General features: G+C 41.9%; 1 protein-coding gene across 2 annotated transcripts; it reads left to right on the top strand.

The window, feature by feature from the left end:
* Positions 1–492: 492 nt before the first annotated feature.
* Positions 493–11,151, top strand: AKAP4 (A-kinase anchoring protein 4). Of its 2 annotated transcripts, none has more exons than XM_008055316.1 (6): positions 493–667; positions 2,758–2,853; positions 4,180–4,230; positions 4,773–4,871; positions 7,655–9,787; positions 10,822–11,151. In XM_008055316.1, the coding sequence occupies exons 1-6, from the start codon at positions 662–664 to the stop codon at positions 10,975–10,977; spliced, it is 2,541 nt and encodes an 846-aa protein (XP_008053507.1). In that variant the 5' UTR covers positions 493–661; the 3' UTR covers positions 10,978–11,151. The 2 variants fall into 2 exon arrangements, with proteins under 2 accessions (XP_008053507.1, XP_008053509.1); XM_008055318.1 differs by lacking the exon at positions 493–667 and adding an exon at positions 1,144–1,286.
* Positions 11,152–12,727: the final 1,576 nt, after the last annotated feature.

Genomic DNA, 12,727 nt, shown 5'->3' with positions numbered 1-12,727 from the left:
ACAATCTCAGTAGTAACCAGGAAAAGAAGAAATGGAGGTAGAACCAAAAACATGAAACTCTTCTAGAGGATCGTCTCACCTGCATTTTAATTCAGATGCATTTGCCCATATGCATGAGGTTAAAGTGGAGACATGGGAAGAGAAGACAAGGAGACACAAGATAAGATGTGGGCACAATGAGAGCCATTTGGTTGTGGGATAATGCTTCTAAACTGGGGCTGAACTGCAGGCATCTCAAAGTGTAATGGACAATCTTCTAAACCAAACTATAGCACCAATCCAGCACTGGCCAAACAGAAAAGACCAAGCAAGGCTTAAGTCTTTTCATGGCTTCAGGAGTCTATAAAAGACTGACCCTGTCCCAACTGGATCAGCCTTTCTCTGGGCTACTGATGGGGAAGGTTTGGACTTGCTGGACCACTTAGAAAACCTGGAATCCTAAGAACAGAGCCCTCAACTTTGTGCTGTCACTGTTCTCTATAGAAACAGCGGTGTCATGAAGGAAAAGTTCTGGTACCAACTGGCATTCGAGGTTTTAGGAGAGTATGGAGGGTTGAGGAAAGAAGCAACATCTTGAGGCAGACTGGAAGAGTCATCAGAGCATCCAAATTGACAAGAAAACATCATTTGAAAGTTCTACGTAACAACTTACTCTGATACTATGATGGTAGGGACGTCTGACTTTTTTGACTAACTGAGGGGGTGCATCTTAATGGTGAAATGAAACCACAGAGGCTGTTAAGGCAGCCTCCAACTTTTTATTCTCATAATGTTATTTGAGATACCAAGAAAAAACTTTGATCAACACTTATCTGTTTCTATATAAACCCAAAGATCTCTTGTCACATAACTCTGATTCTCTAATAGGAATATGATTAGATTGTTATGGAGGTCAAGTAAGAGAAGCAAAGAGAAGGGAGGTCTTGGGGGGCTGTGAACTGGAGAAAATGTAAGAAATGTGTATACCCGTCTAGAAATAACAGGAAAAAAATTGTCCTATAGCAGACAACCTGATGTGCTTTTGATGGGAAAAGGTTGCTGAGTTTGTCAGCATGTCACACCTTTGCTTAGGTTACTACAGTTTTGGGCATTGTGACTCAACAAAAGAAGGGTCAGAGCCAGCAGGGAAAAGCCTGGCCCATCAGTCTAGTCCAACAGCTGACAGGGGTAGCAGCCAGCTGCAGGTGCCCAAGAACTTGGCACTGCCCAGTTCCATCTAAAGGGGCACATCTCCCTTCTGGGTGACACAATTTCAGCCAAAAGTTTAAAAGAAGTTCATTACCAAGGTAATGAGTTCATAAATTTTGGTGGTTTTTTTTTTGCAGTTCCTTAGGACTTGGACTCAGGCTGTATCCAAATCACGTGAGGGACCTCTATGCCACCCTCTTTTTTCTAGACTAGAGTTCTCTAACTCTTGGAAAAAAAGAAACTCTCTCTTCTGAAGGTGTGGGAGGCCTTTTCCTAAAACTTTTTCAAGATTTCATAGAGATTCTTGATGGGAGAACCCACAAAGTTCTGGAGACGGGGTGACAGGGATGCTAAAGAGTAGGAATGTAATATTATCATGTGAAAGGATAGCTATTAGAGGATGGCTGTTACCAAAATGTTGGGGGAGAGGGAAGAAAGAGGAAGTGAAGAAGGAGAGGAGGGAGAAAAGGAGGGGAGAGGAAGGAGGAGGGGGAGAGGGAGGGAAGAGAATGAGACTGTTTTGAAGAGCTAGAGGGAAAAAAAGATCTAAATTTTTAAGGAAGCTGAAGGAAAGATATCTATAGGGAAAAGGAAATTCAACAGCCCTCTAAAACTTGGCAAAAAGGGTTTCTCTAGTGAAATTTTAAGAAGAAATCAAATTCAAGCCCTAGATACCAAAACAAGTCTACTGAACTTTTAACTGTCTTCACAGCACAAATCTGAAGTCTCATATAGTAAAATCAGTCATTGGCTTCTGCCATTTCATTTTTACTTTTAGCTTCAGGCTTGGTTAGGAGGTGGGGAAGAGGGTGGAAGGAAGTTGGCAGAGATTATTTTTTCTTTCTAATAAAATTAAGGTTGGTCTTTTGGGATCAAGATCTGGTCTTCTCTCAGATCTTTGTCTCTTGGTGTTATATTTGTGGCTAGGTTTTCTCAGAATTCAGAACCTTGTTCTATATGTTGAAGTCTTATATGTTGTTTTAATTTAAAAGTTTTTATTTACTGATATTGACCTGGGCAACTTGGCGAGACCTCATCTCTACAATAAAATCAATGGCCCTGAGTGAGGTATGACAGCTATTTACCTAATTTCACTTTATTTAATAAGAAAAACACTGGTGAAACTGGGGCTAGCTAGAATTAAGTTAGAGGGAGTGAGGGGAACTGAATTCTTTAAAGGTGCCCACGAGTGGGAAAACAAATGTGAAGATCAGAGATTTAGCTAGTGGAGTTGGGAAGAAGTGAATCACTAAATTTAATCAGCCTCTAGATTGCCTTTTAAATTTGCGTCCAGTCCACCATTTTTTCTGACTGATGTTCTCTTGGGTCAATATGATACTCCCATGGTTCCAAATACTTGGTGTGAGGAATCTAAATTAAAGGAGACCAAAAGATAATGATCCTGGAACCAAGTTCAAACATTTCAGGGTGTTCTTACCCACTGATCACCCCACCAGTTGAAGCACAGAGATGGGTTCCAGACCCCGCCCGCAAGAGATTCTTATCCAAACTGACCCAATTTCTAGCTCATATATAAGCATCTCAGATTTCTTTTCTTTCTCTTTCCAGATGTCTGATGATATTGACTGGTTACACAGTCGCAGGGGTGTGTGCAAGGTAGATCTCTACAGCCCAACAGGATGGCAAGATCAGGACCGGAAAGTGGTAAGATATAAAACAACTCCTACCAAGGAACAGGAAAGATTGGCGTATGGATGTAGATATCCTGGGGCCCAAGATAAACTAATGGAGGATGATAGTGTGACTTCTCCAAGCAACCAAGCTCAACAAGGTCTGTTGGGGGCTGCAGCCTATACCTCACACAGGAATAAAGCAAGAGAGGGGCAGGGGGAGGAGTGATATAAAGGAGCTGAGGAGGGGAGGCTGGGGAGGAGCTTGAGGGGAGGGAGGAGTGGCGGTTGCCTAGTAACCAGCCCCTATTATTTAAGACCCCTCAAGTCATAATAATGTCACTTAGCTACTAGTATGTTACTCTAGGCTCCCTCAGGAGGACAAAATGCTTCATGGTCTATTTCCCAAATGTCAAGTGATTTGCATAGTACTTCACAATTTTTATCATGTCCAAGTACCACTCACACTTATTTAATGGGTATTTTTGCAATGCTTTTAAAACTGACTTACATTTTTAAAACTACTGTCATGCTAAACAATATTATCCATAATGACACAGGTTTGATGTTCTATATATATTTTCCCTAATGCACAACCAAAATGCACCTATTAAATGCAGAAATATCATGTATCACTTAAAATCTTCTATAACACTGATAATAAAAGTGCTTCATTTTGAGAAACCCTAGTATAATGGAAAGTGCCCTAAACTAGAAGCCAAGGAAATTGAGTTATAATGCAAACTTCACCTTTGAGTTTGTGTCAGTTGGGCAAGCTACTTTTCTCCTCAGTTTTCTCAGTTAATACATGTGGATATTGTACTTTGGGCCTCTCTCTAACAGGTTTGTATTCTCATTTAAGAAATATAGTCATAGCCGGGCTCGGTGGCTCAGCCTGTAATCCCACGCCTTTGGGAGGCTGAGGTGAGTGAATTGCCTGAGCCCGCGGGTTCGTGACTCGCCTGGGCAACTTGGTGAGACCTCATCTCTACAATAAAATCAAAAAAATTAGCCGGGCGTGGTAGTGCACGCCTGTAGTTCTAGCTACTTGGAAGGTTGAGGCGGAAGTATTGCCGGAGTCCAGCAGGTCGAGGCTGTGGTGGCCGGGAGTGGCCACTGCACTCCAGTCTGGGTGACAGAGCGAGAATCCAACTCAAAAAAAAAAGAAATATAGTCATGTTAATATTCTAGTCTGCCTAATAATACAGTAATAACATTTGAGTACTTACTATGTGCCAGGTACTCTGCGAAAAGCTTTACATAAACTTGACAAGGTAGGTGCTATTATCATCTCTCAGAGAGAAAATGTTTGCCCTTTTCTCTAGTGTTTTTCTAAATTCACCCTCCTAATTTGATGCAGATATGCTTTGTCGATGTGTCCACCCTGAATGTGGAAGATAAAGATTCCAAGGTGGGTATTCTCTGCTCAGAGTTGGAATGGGTGGGAAACTGCTGAGAAGGGTTATCTGTGACATGTGAAGGAAGGGAAAGGTTGTAGCAGAGGGTAGAAAGGTGGAGGAGACTCAGGTGGAACGCCATCATCATTCACGTGAGCCCAGGATCCCTGGCTCTGAATCTACTATCACTCTTGATACCAAGTCTCATTTTAGAAGCCACTTAAGTTGTTGGTTGGGTTGAAAGAAAGCATGAAAGATACCATATCAGAAAAGTTTTTGTAAAAATTCTCATCCAAAAGGGTGATGATTCATGGAATGTGGTTCTTGAGATTGATGATTCTGTGAGCATCTTCAGAGAAAGGAGTAGTATTTTGTGGAGGGAACTTTGTCTCATTCTTCAAAGACTAGCTAGCATTACAAACCTACCTGTCCTACAGAAAGAAAAAGAGTAATAGGAGATACGACATTCATAATTTAAAGTGGTAACTTAGGGGAGCAGCTTGGAGAAGTCTCAAAAAGCAACTGTTCATAAGAATCTCACCCTTTAATTCCATAGAATGCTGCTGATTGCTCAGAAGGTGAATTAAGCCTGGAGAATCTGGAAGAAAAAGAGATAATCGTGATCAAGGACACGGAGAAGCAAGACCAGTCTAAGGTACACTAAGCCTCTGAGATTTCACCACTTCTCTAATTCTCAGAGCCCAAAGCTGAGTCTGAGGACTCTGCTTCAGAGATGACAAGAAAACTATTGTTGGTGCATCAATTCTAGAGAGCATAGGCCTAAGTTTAGGGCCATAGTAAGTTAAACACCCAGGTACTTAATAATGGCACTAATCAGAGGCTCAGAATGCTCTTTCCTGATTTCCAGGTACCTACCCAAACAAAATTGTGCTATTCTTATTCTAACAAAGATGTGGGCTTATAAGCAAGATCCTTTGCAATATTCTTTGCCAGCTTGTAATGGACTTGTGTGCCCCACATTTCCCAGAATCCAACAAGAAAGAAAGAGGGATCTGGAACAGAGAGAATCCCATAACAACCAAGAATTTGAGTACCTAATTACCCCACCCGGTTTTCTAAGGGATTACCCAGGCTTTTGGGTAACTTAAAGTTAGAAGCAATTAGACTTGCACGCTATTGTCACATTTAGAACTCTTTTGTTTTTGTGTATCCAAAATAGTATCTATTAAGTTCTTGGTTTGGGGAGGGCACTGGAGCACACAATAAATCACCCTCAAATTCTCACAAGCCTGGAGTAGCTAGCAATGGGACGGGATATTTGACTTTAGTACAAAGGAGTCAAATGTTTTTTGTTCTGTCTCTAAGCTCATATTATAACCAAAACATCATTTCTGGCCCTAGACACCTTTGGAGTAAGGGGAATGGCCCCCAAGGAAGGAAAAAACAAGCTACATAACACTTTTCAAAGACTTCTGGGTTTAGTTGGGGGTGGCCAACTCAAGTTTGGAGTCTTAAAAAATAGGGATAAACTATACTTGGTGTTTATTTTTAAAAGAGAAGTCTATTTTCCCTATACACAATGCAGATCTTCTTGATGGTCACTTAGGCCCACTTGCAAAAAATTGACCTTATCATGACCTCACATTTCCAGGAATTTAATGAAAAGAGAGGAGATAAAGCAATGAAAGGGACAAAGAGGGCAATGGCACTTAGTGATGAGTGGAAGATGTTTGCATAGTACATGTCACATATCTAGACATGGGCATACACTGTCATAAGCATAGATCCACACTTACACATTTATACAGAGTGACACACATCAATGTATACATTTATATACATTAACAAAAACAATTTATAGCTGGGCTCAGTGGCTCAGCCTGTAATCCCTCACCTTTGGGAGTCTAAGGTGAGTGGATTGCCTGAGCCCGCGGGTTTGAGACCCGCCTGGGCAGCGAGACCTCATCTCTACAATAAATCAAAAAATCAGCCAGGCGTGGTAGTGCATGCCTGTAATTCCAGCTACTCAGAAGGCTGAGGAGGAAGGATCGCCGGAGCCCAGCAGGTCAAGGCTGCGGTGGCCGGAAGCTGCCACTGCACTCCAGTCTGGGCGACAGTGAGACTCCAACTCAAAAAAAAAAAAAAATATTATACAAGCAGTGATACACACATCCCTGGCTACATTTCACATGAACACACATAGGCATTGATTTAGCAAACTAAAACAGATCTACCTATTCATAAACAGGGACACACATATGCAAAGATATACAAAGTCATACAGCGTCAGATGCAGCTACATGCCCACACATGACACACATAAACACCCATATTACACAATGCATAGACATACATTCACACACTTTATCACACAAGCCTTGATCAAAACACAGTGACCATACAGACTCAGGTATTGGCATACACACTTATAAATACACATGTCTATGCAAAGACACATATGGTCATTATACACAGTCATACTGACATATACACATAAAACTTACACAAAGTGACACATACTCATTAACACACTTGTTTTTATGCATTGATACACACACATTGAAACAAATGCAATGACATACCCACCCATGAATTCACACATATACTCAAATGCCAGGGTAGATAGACCAGTACATACATTACAAGTAGTGATGTAACATATAAATATAACATAAACTGATACTCAGTTTATTAACACAAGTCATTATACAATCACCTATTTACTCATATTCATATTTTAACATGCATGCATTAATATATTAAAATATTATCTATTATAATAATGAATGTATATGTTAATATGTGAATTTATGCTTTAACATACATAAATGCATTTATAGCTGCATGATGCATTACTAGTGAATTTATGTCATAAACATATATGTAGATTGCTCAATTAACACCTGCTCATTTATATACTCAGAAACACACTAATGCACACTCATATTTTGACACATGTTCAAATATGCACACTAACATGCACACGTTGGCCTATACAGTGGACATATACAGTGGGTAATAATGTTAACATCAACACATTATTAAACATGCTTACATATAGTCAGTCACACATACACACACTGCCATATTTTCACATGATAACAATACAGACTAACACATTCTCACATCTATTGAGATGTTCACAACATGAATTGCTATACTGCTCTGCATATACACACACAACAGACACATTGAAACGTTTATTTACACATTAAGATACAATACTTATATGAAATTGACAAACATATTGATAACATTTGTATATAGATACATGTGCAAGTATGTGTATACACTGAGCTTTTATTGCTACCACTTCTGCTTGAATGTTTATTAATCGATATAACAGGATATTGACATGCAAATTCTAAATGGTCAAATCCCAATTCTGTGCAATTTAGAGGGCACCTCTTCTAAATTAAACAAGGGAAAGAAGTAGCCTACCAAAACTCTTATGGATAGGTGTTGTTCTTTTTTTAGACGGAGGGATCTGTGTGCCTTTTCAAACAAGCTCCCTCTGATCCCATAAGTGTCCTCAATTGGCTTCTCAATGATCTCCAAAAATATGCCTTGGGTTTCCAACATGCACTGAGCCCCTCAGCCTCTAGCTGTAAACATAAAGTCAGAGACACAGAGAGTGAATATCACAAAGTACCCTCTGGGAACTGCTACAGTGTCTATGCTGACCAACTGAACATGGATTGTTTCTCCAACGGATCTCATAACCTACGTCTAGAAATGACAGCAGCTAAAAACACCAACAATAACCAAAGTCCTTCAACTCCTCCAGCCAAATCTCCCAGCAGTCAGAGAGCAGTTATTTCCTCTGATGGAGAATGTTCTATGGATGACCTCTCCTTTTATGTCAACCGACTATCTTCCCTGGTTATCCAGATGGCCCGAAAGGAAATCAAGGAGAAATTGGAAGGTGGAAGTAGATGCCTCCATCATGCAATCTATCCATCTCCTGGAGACAAAGGGAAAAATAGCCCTCGAAGTGCTGTGAGCAAGATTGCTTCTGAAATGGCCAATGAAGCTGTGGAAGTGACCTCTGCAGAAATGCATGGCTCTGGGGAGGAGTGCAAGGAAGGTGGCCAGAAAACCTTTCTGTATAGTGAATTATCCAGCAAGAACAAGAGTGGAGACAAGCAGATGTGCCAAAGAGACAGCAAAGAATTTGCAGATTCTATCAGCAAGGGGCTCATGGTGTATGCAAACCAGGTGGCATCTGACATGATGGTTTCTGTCATGAAAACTTTGAAAGTGCACAGCTCTGGGAAGCCAATTCCAGCCTGTGTAGTCCTGAAAAGGGTGTTACTAAAGCACACCAAAGAAATCGTCTCTGATTTGATTGATTCCTGCATGAAGAACCTGCATAATATTACTGGGGTCCTGATGACTGACTCAGACTTTGTCTCAGCTGTCAAGAGAAATCTGTTCAACCATGGGAAACAAAATGCCGCAGACATCATGGAGGCCATGCTGAAGCGCCTGGTCAGTGCCCTTCTTGGTGAGAAAAAGGAAAGTAAATCCCACAGTCTGTCATATGCGTCTTTGAAAGCTGGGTCCCATGATCCCAAGTGCAAGAACCAGAATCTTGAGTTCTCAGCCATGAAAGCTGAAATGAAAGGGAAGGATAAGGGTAAAATAAAATCAGACCAGTGCATGTCACTGACTAGTGCTGAGAGAGTCAGCGAACACATCCTCAAGGAGAGCCTAACCATGTGGAACCAAAAGCAGGGAAACCAATGCAAGATGCCTACCAAAGTATGCGCCAATAGAGATGAGAAAAGAGAAAAAATCAGCCCTTCCACAGATTCACTGGCCAAAGACTTGATTGTCTCTGCCCTCATGCTGATTCAGTACCATCTGACCCAGCAGGCCAAGGGCAAAGACGCATTTGAAGAAGAATGTCCTGGTTCCACCATGGGCTATATGGCTCAGAGTGCCCAATATGATAAGTGTGGAAGCGGCCACAGTGCCAAAGCACTCTCAATGAAACATCTAGAATCTCGTGGAGCTCCTGGTCCATCCACCTCTCTGAAGGAGCACCAACAGCTGGACTCCCAGAAGCTGGATATGTCAAACATCGTTCTAACGCTGATTCAGAAACTGCTTAATGAGAGCACCTTCAACTGTGATGATCTATCCGAAGGTGAGAACAAGCGTTCTGAACCCAGGGCAAGCAAAGCCACTTCCATATCCAAAAGGTCTGACAGAGGGGAAGAACAATGCCAGGACAATCAAGACCATGACTTCATCAGTGGGATGAAGCAAGTGAATCGGCAATTTATAGATCAACTGGTAGAATCTGTGATGAAGCTGTGCCTTATCATGGCTAAGTATAGCAACAACGGGGCAGCCCTTGCTGAGTTGGAAGAACAAGCAGCCTTGGCAAACAATGCCAACTTTCGTGGTCCCAGATGCAATCAGGATGCTGCAATGCCACGCAACTATCATGACTCTCCTGGGCCTGAAGTCATCGTTAATAATCAGTGCTCTACAAGCAGCTTGCAGAAGCAGCTCCAGGCTGTCTTGCAGTGGATCGCAGCCTCCCAGTTTAACGTGCCCATGCTCTACTTCATGGGAGATGACGATGGACAACTGGAGAAGGTAAGCAATACATCAAGGCACAAGAAAAAAGAGAGTTGGAATGGGCAGAGACAGGGAGACAGCATTGTACTTAGAGCACAAGATCACTAGTGAACCACTAGCTAAATGAGTCTGTGGACACCTCAAGTCCTGTGCATTTCCTCCAAGAGGAAGACAGTGAGATTAGCTCATCAGTAACCTTTTCAGCAAACTATCCGGTAAAATATTGGAGAATGATTTTTATGTCTTGTGTTTTGAGTTTTAAGAGCCCCCTTCCCCCTTGAGGTGATAAAAGTATCACCTAGCCTCTTATTTTTTTTCCCAAGTTAATCCCCCAAATGTACGGCTCCTATAAAGGCCCTGAGAATATATCTGTCTTTTTAAATGTTATGCCCTAAGTCCCTCACTTGCCTCAACCTCATCCTGGCCCTGCTCCTCAGATCCCATGGAGACCAGCATTCATACACATGCACATATTCTCTCTCTCACCCCCGCCAACACACACACACACACACACACACACACACACACACACACACACACACACACACACACACCATAACTGGTTTTTCTGCATTATCCAGAAAAATCAAATACTTAGCCAACTTATTTTCAGTCCAGGAGCTGAAGCCAAGCAACCCTCCCTACCTCTAATCTCCTACTTTTTTAGGGAGGCAGGAGAAGGGCAGCCCCAAACTTTGACCTAGCAATTAGCACAGACTAACTGATGGGTCCAGTAAAAAGTATTTAACGAATACAATTAATTTCAGAGTTTGTTTGGGGAGCTCAAAAAAGAAAGTACCTTTGATATTTTGATCTATGTCACTAGAAAAGGTTCAAGGAAAAAAGAAAGCCATGTCAGCAGCCTCTAGATCTGTGACATACTGTATTCTACTCCAAGGATCATGGGTGGGAAGGTGGCGGGGGGATATGTGAAGGGGTGAAGGGTGAAGGGGTAAGGGGGTGGGACTAGAGGGAGTAGGAGAGTGTTAGTACACTTTGTCCTTCCTCTAAAAAGCATCGGGTGATATTCACTAGCTCTGTCCTCTCTTCAGCTTCCTGAGGTTTCAGCCAAGGCCGCAGAAAAGGGGTACAGTGTAGGAGATCTTCTTCAAGAGGTCATGAGGTTTGCCAAAGAACGACAACTGGATGAAGCCGTGGGAAACATGGCTAGAAAACAACTGCTAGACTGGCTGCTCACTAACCTGTGAGCTAACAGCTTCTTCAACTCCTCTCCATCTTACTTCCCCAGCAGCATTCCATCCCAGCTAGAGCATCCCTACCATCAGGCCAGTCAACTGCACAATACATGATTGTATTTCCTGATACATCTGAGAGGTTGCACTGTGTAAACACAGGATGTCCAACAAGCTGGGCAAGAACATGAATTTAAAAATTTAAAAACGTGTCATTGTTTTCCTGATCAGCTATTTCTGAGGCAAGGGAGGGGAATGGGTTCATTTTCCAGGAACAGTTATATAGTGTTGAACTTGTGTCCAGATCTTACCCTGGGTTATTATCTGAGCACCTAAGACACAGGTATATAATCCACATCCAGGCCACTAAGTAGTCCAGTTTGCCCAAGTAATCTCAACTCACGGCTATTTAGAGTTTGGCTATCTGTGCCTTTCCTTTTTCTTCCTGAATTGCACACCTAACTTGATAATCCCCTTTCTAATCAAGAATACAGCTTTCTCGGTCTTTGTTAAAAGAGTGTGCAGATGGGCTTAGATGAAAGCAAGTCAAAGAAAGTATATTACCCATGGACATTGCATGCCTTACTATACACACACACACACACACACACACGTTTTTACTGCATATGGCTAAATACTATCCAGAAAACTAGAATGATTGATCCTCTCCCATGTGTGAATAAAACCTTCTTATAAGTAATTTCCTTCAACTGATGAGATTTCCTTGTCTTCTACCAGTCTGAAAAGAAAAAAATTCCCAGAACAAAAAGCTCTAGGATGGGTAAATTCCTTGTGAGTCCCAATGTCTCATTTGGGATTAGCACTTAAGTTTCTAGATTTGTTCTATATGTACCAGAAGTCAATCACAATGCCTGAATTCATTGCAAATCAGATCAAGACGGTGGTTTTGCCCCTGTGGCTTTCTGCTAACTAGTCTTCTGTGTGCCCTCATGGCATGTTTTGGAACCCTTGAGATGTATGGCTTGGTAGAACAAGCACAGGATGTGGTGTCCTTCTGGACTCTACAGTCAAAGTTTTGCCTCTTAACTACTCACAGGGCCTTAGGCAGTCCTCCAGACGGAGTCTGTTTCTTCATCTGTAAAATGTAGCTAAAAATTACCCTCAGACTGAGGAATAGATATAATAGTGTTTTGTACAGAGTGGATCTTGTTACAAATGTAGATATGTATGGGAAGCTATACCTCTCAAAGTCAGTCCTAACACAGTTGGAAGTGCTTTCTTGGTTTCAGAACTGAAAGCATATCCTCTGAGTATGGGACCCGGAGAGGCACTTTTTGGGGAAGGGTAACAGGCACACAGGGAAACTTTGCCAACTTCTCCACAATGCCTGAACCAGTCAAATAGAAGTAAAGCCAGGCCCCTTCAAAGTAGGACCTTTAAAACTCTCCAGCCCGGATGAAAGCTAATCAAACCTTTTCCAGTTTCACCCCACCCCATGAAAAGCTTTGGAGTTGAGCCATCACAGATCCTTCTCTTTACCCTTGAAGAAAATCCTTAATAAACAAATCCTGAAGCCAGGGCTGCATTTCTAATGATTCAATCCTCCCTGAGCACAGCTGGGTCCCATAGTAGTTTACTTCCTTGATTAACTTGGCTCTTACCTTGCTCCTGATTTTTATTATGAGGCAGCTGTGGGGATTCCTTGGAACACGGAAACAGAGCAAAGGAAGTTATATGTTCTGTTAAATGAAAGGGGTTGGGGAAAGATGGTCTCCCAGGGCCCTTCCAGTCCTGACATTTGAGA

This window comes from Carlito syrichta, unplaced genomic scaffold (genome assembly GCF_000164805.1).
Source record: "Carlito syrichta isolate Samal-C Ts95f unplaced genomic scaffold, Tarsius_syrichta-2.0.1 Scaffold301818, whole genome shotgun sequence".
NCBI lineage: Eukaryota > Metazoa > Chordata > Mammalia > Primates > Tarsiidae > Carlito > Carlito syrichta.
The sequence above is the reverse complement of the archived record's forward strand: the minus strand, read 5'-3'. Positions and strand labels throughout refer to the sequence as shown.

Excerpts from the sequence above, each read along its gene's own strand:
- AKAP4 (XM_008055316.1), top strand. Across the intron at positions 2,854-4,179 it reads AAGATCAGGACCGGAAAGTG|ATATGCTTTGTCGATGTGTC; the intron begins GTAAGATATAAA and ends AATTTGATGCAG. Across the intron at positions 4,231-4,772 it reads TGGAAGATAAAGATTCCAAG|AATGCTGCTGATTGCTCAGA; the intron begins GTGGGTATTCTC and ends TTAATTCCATAG.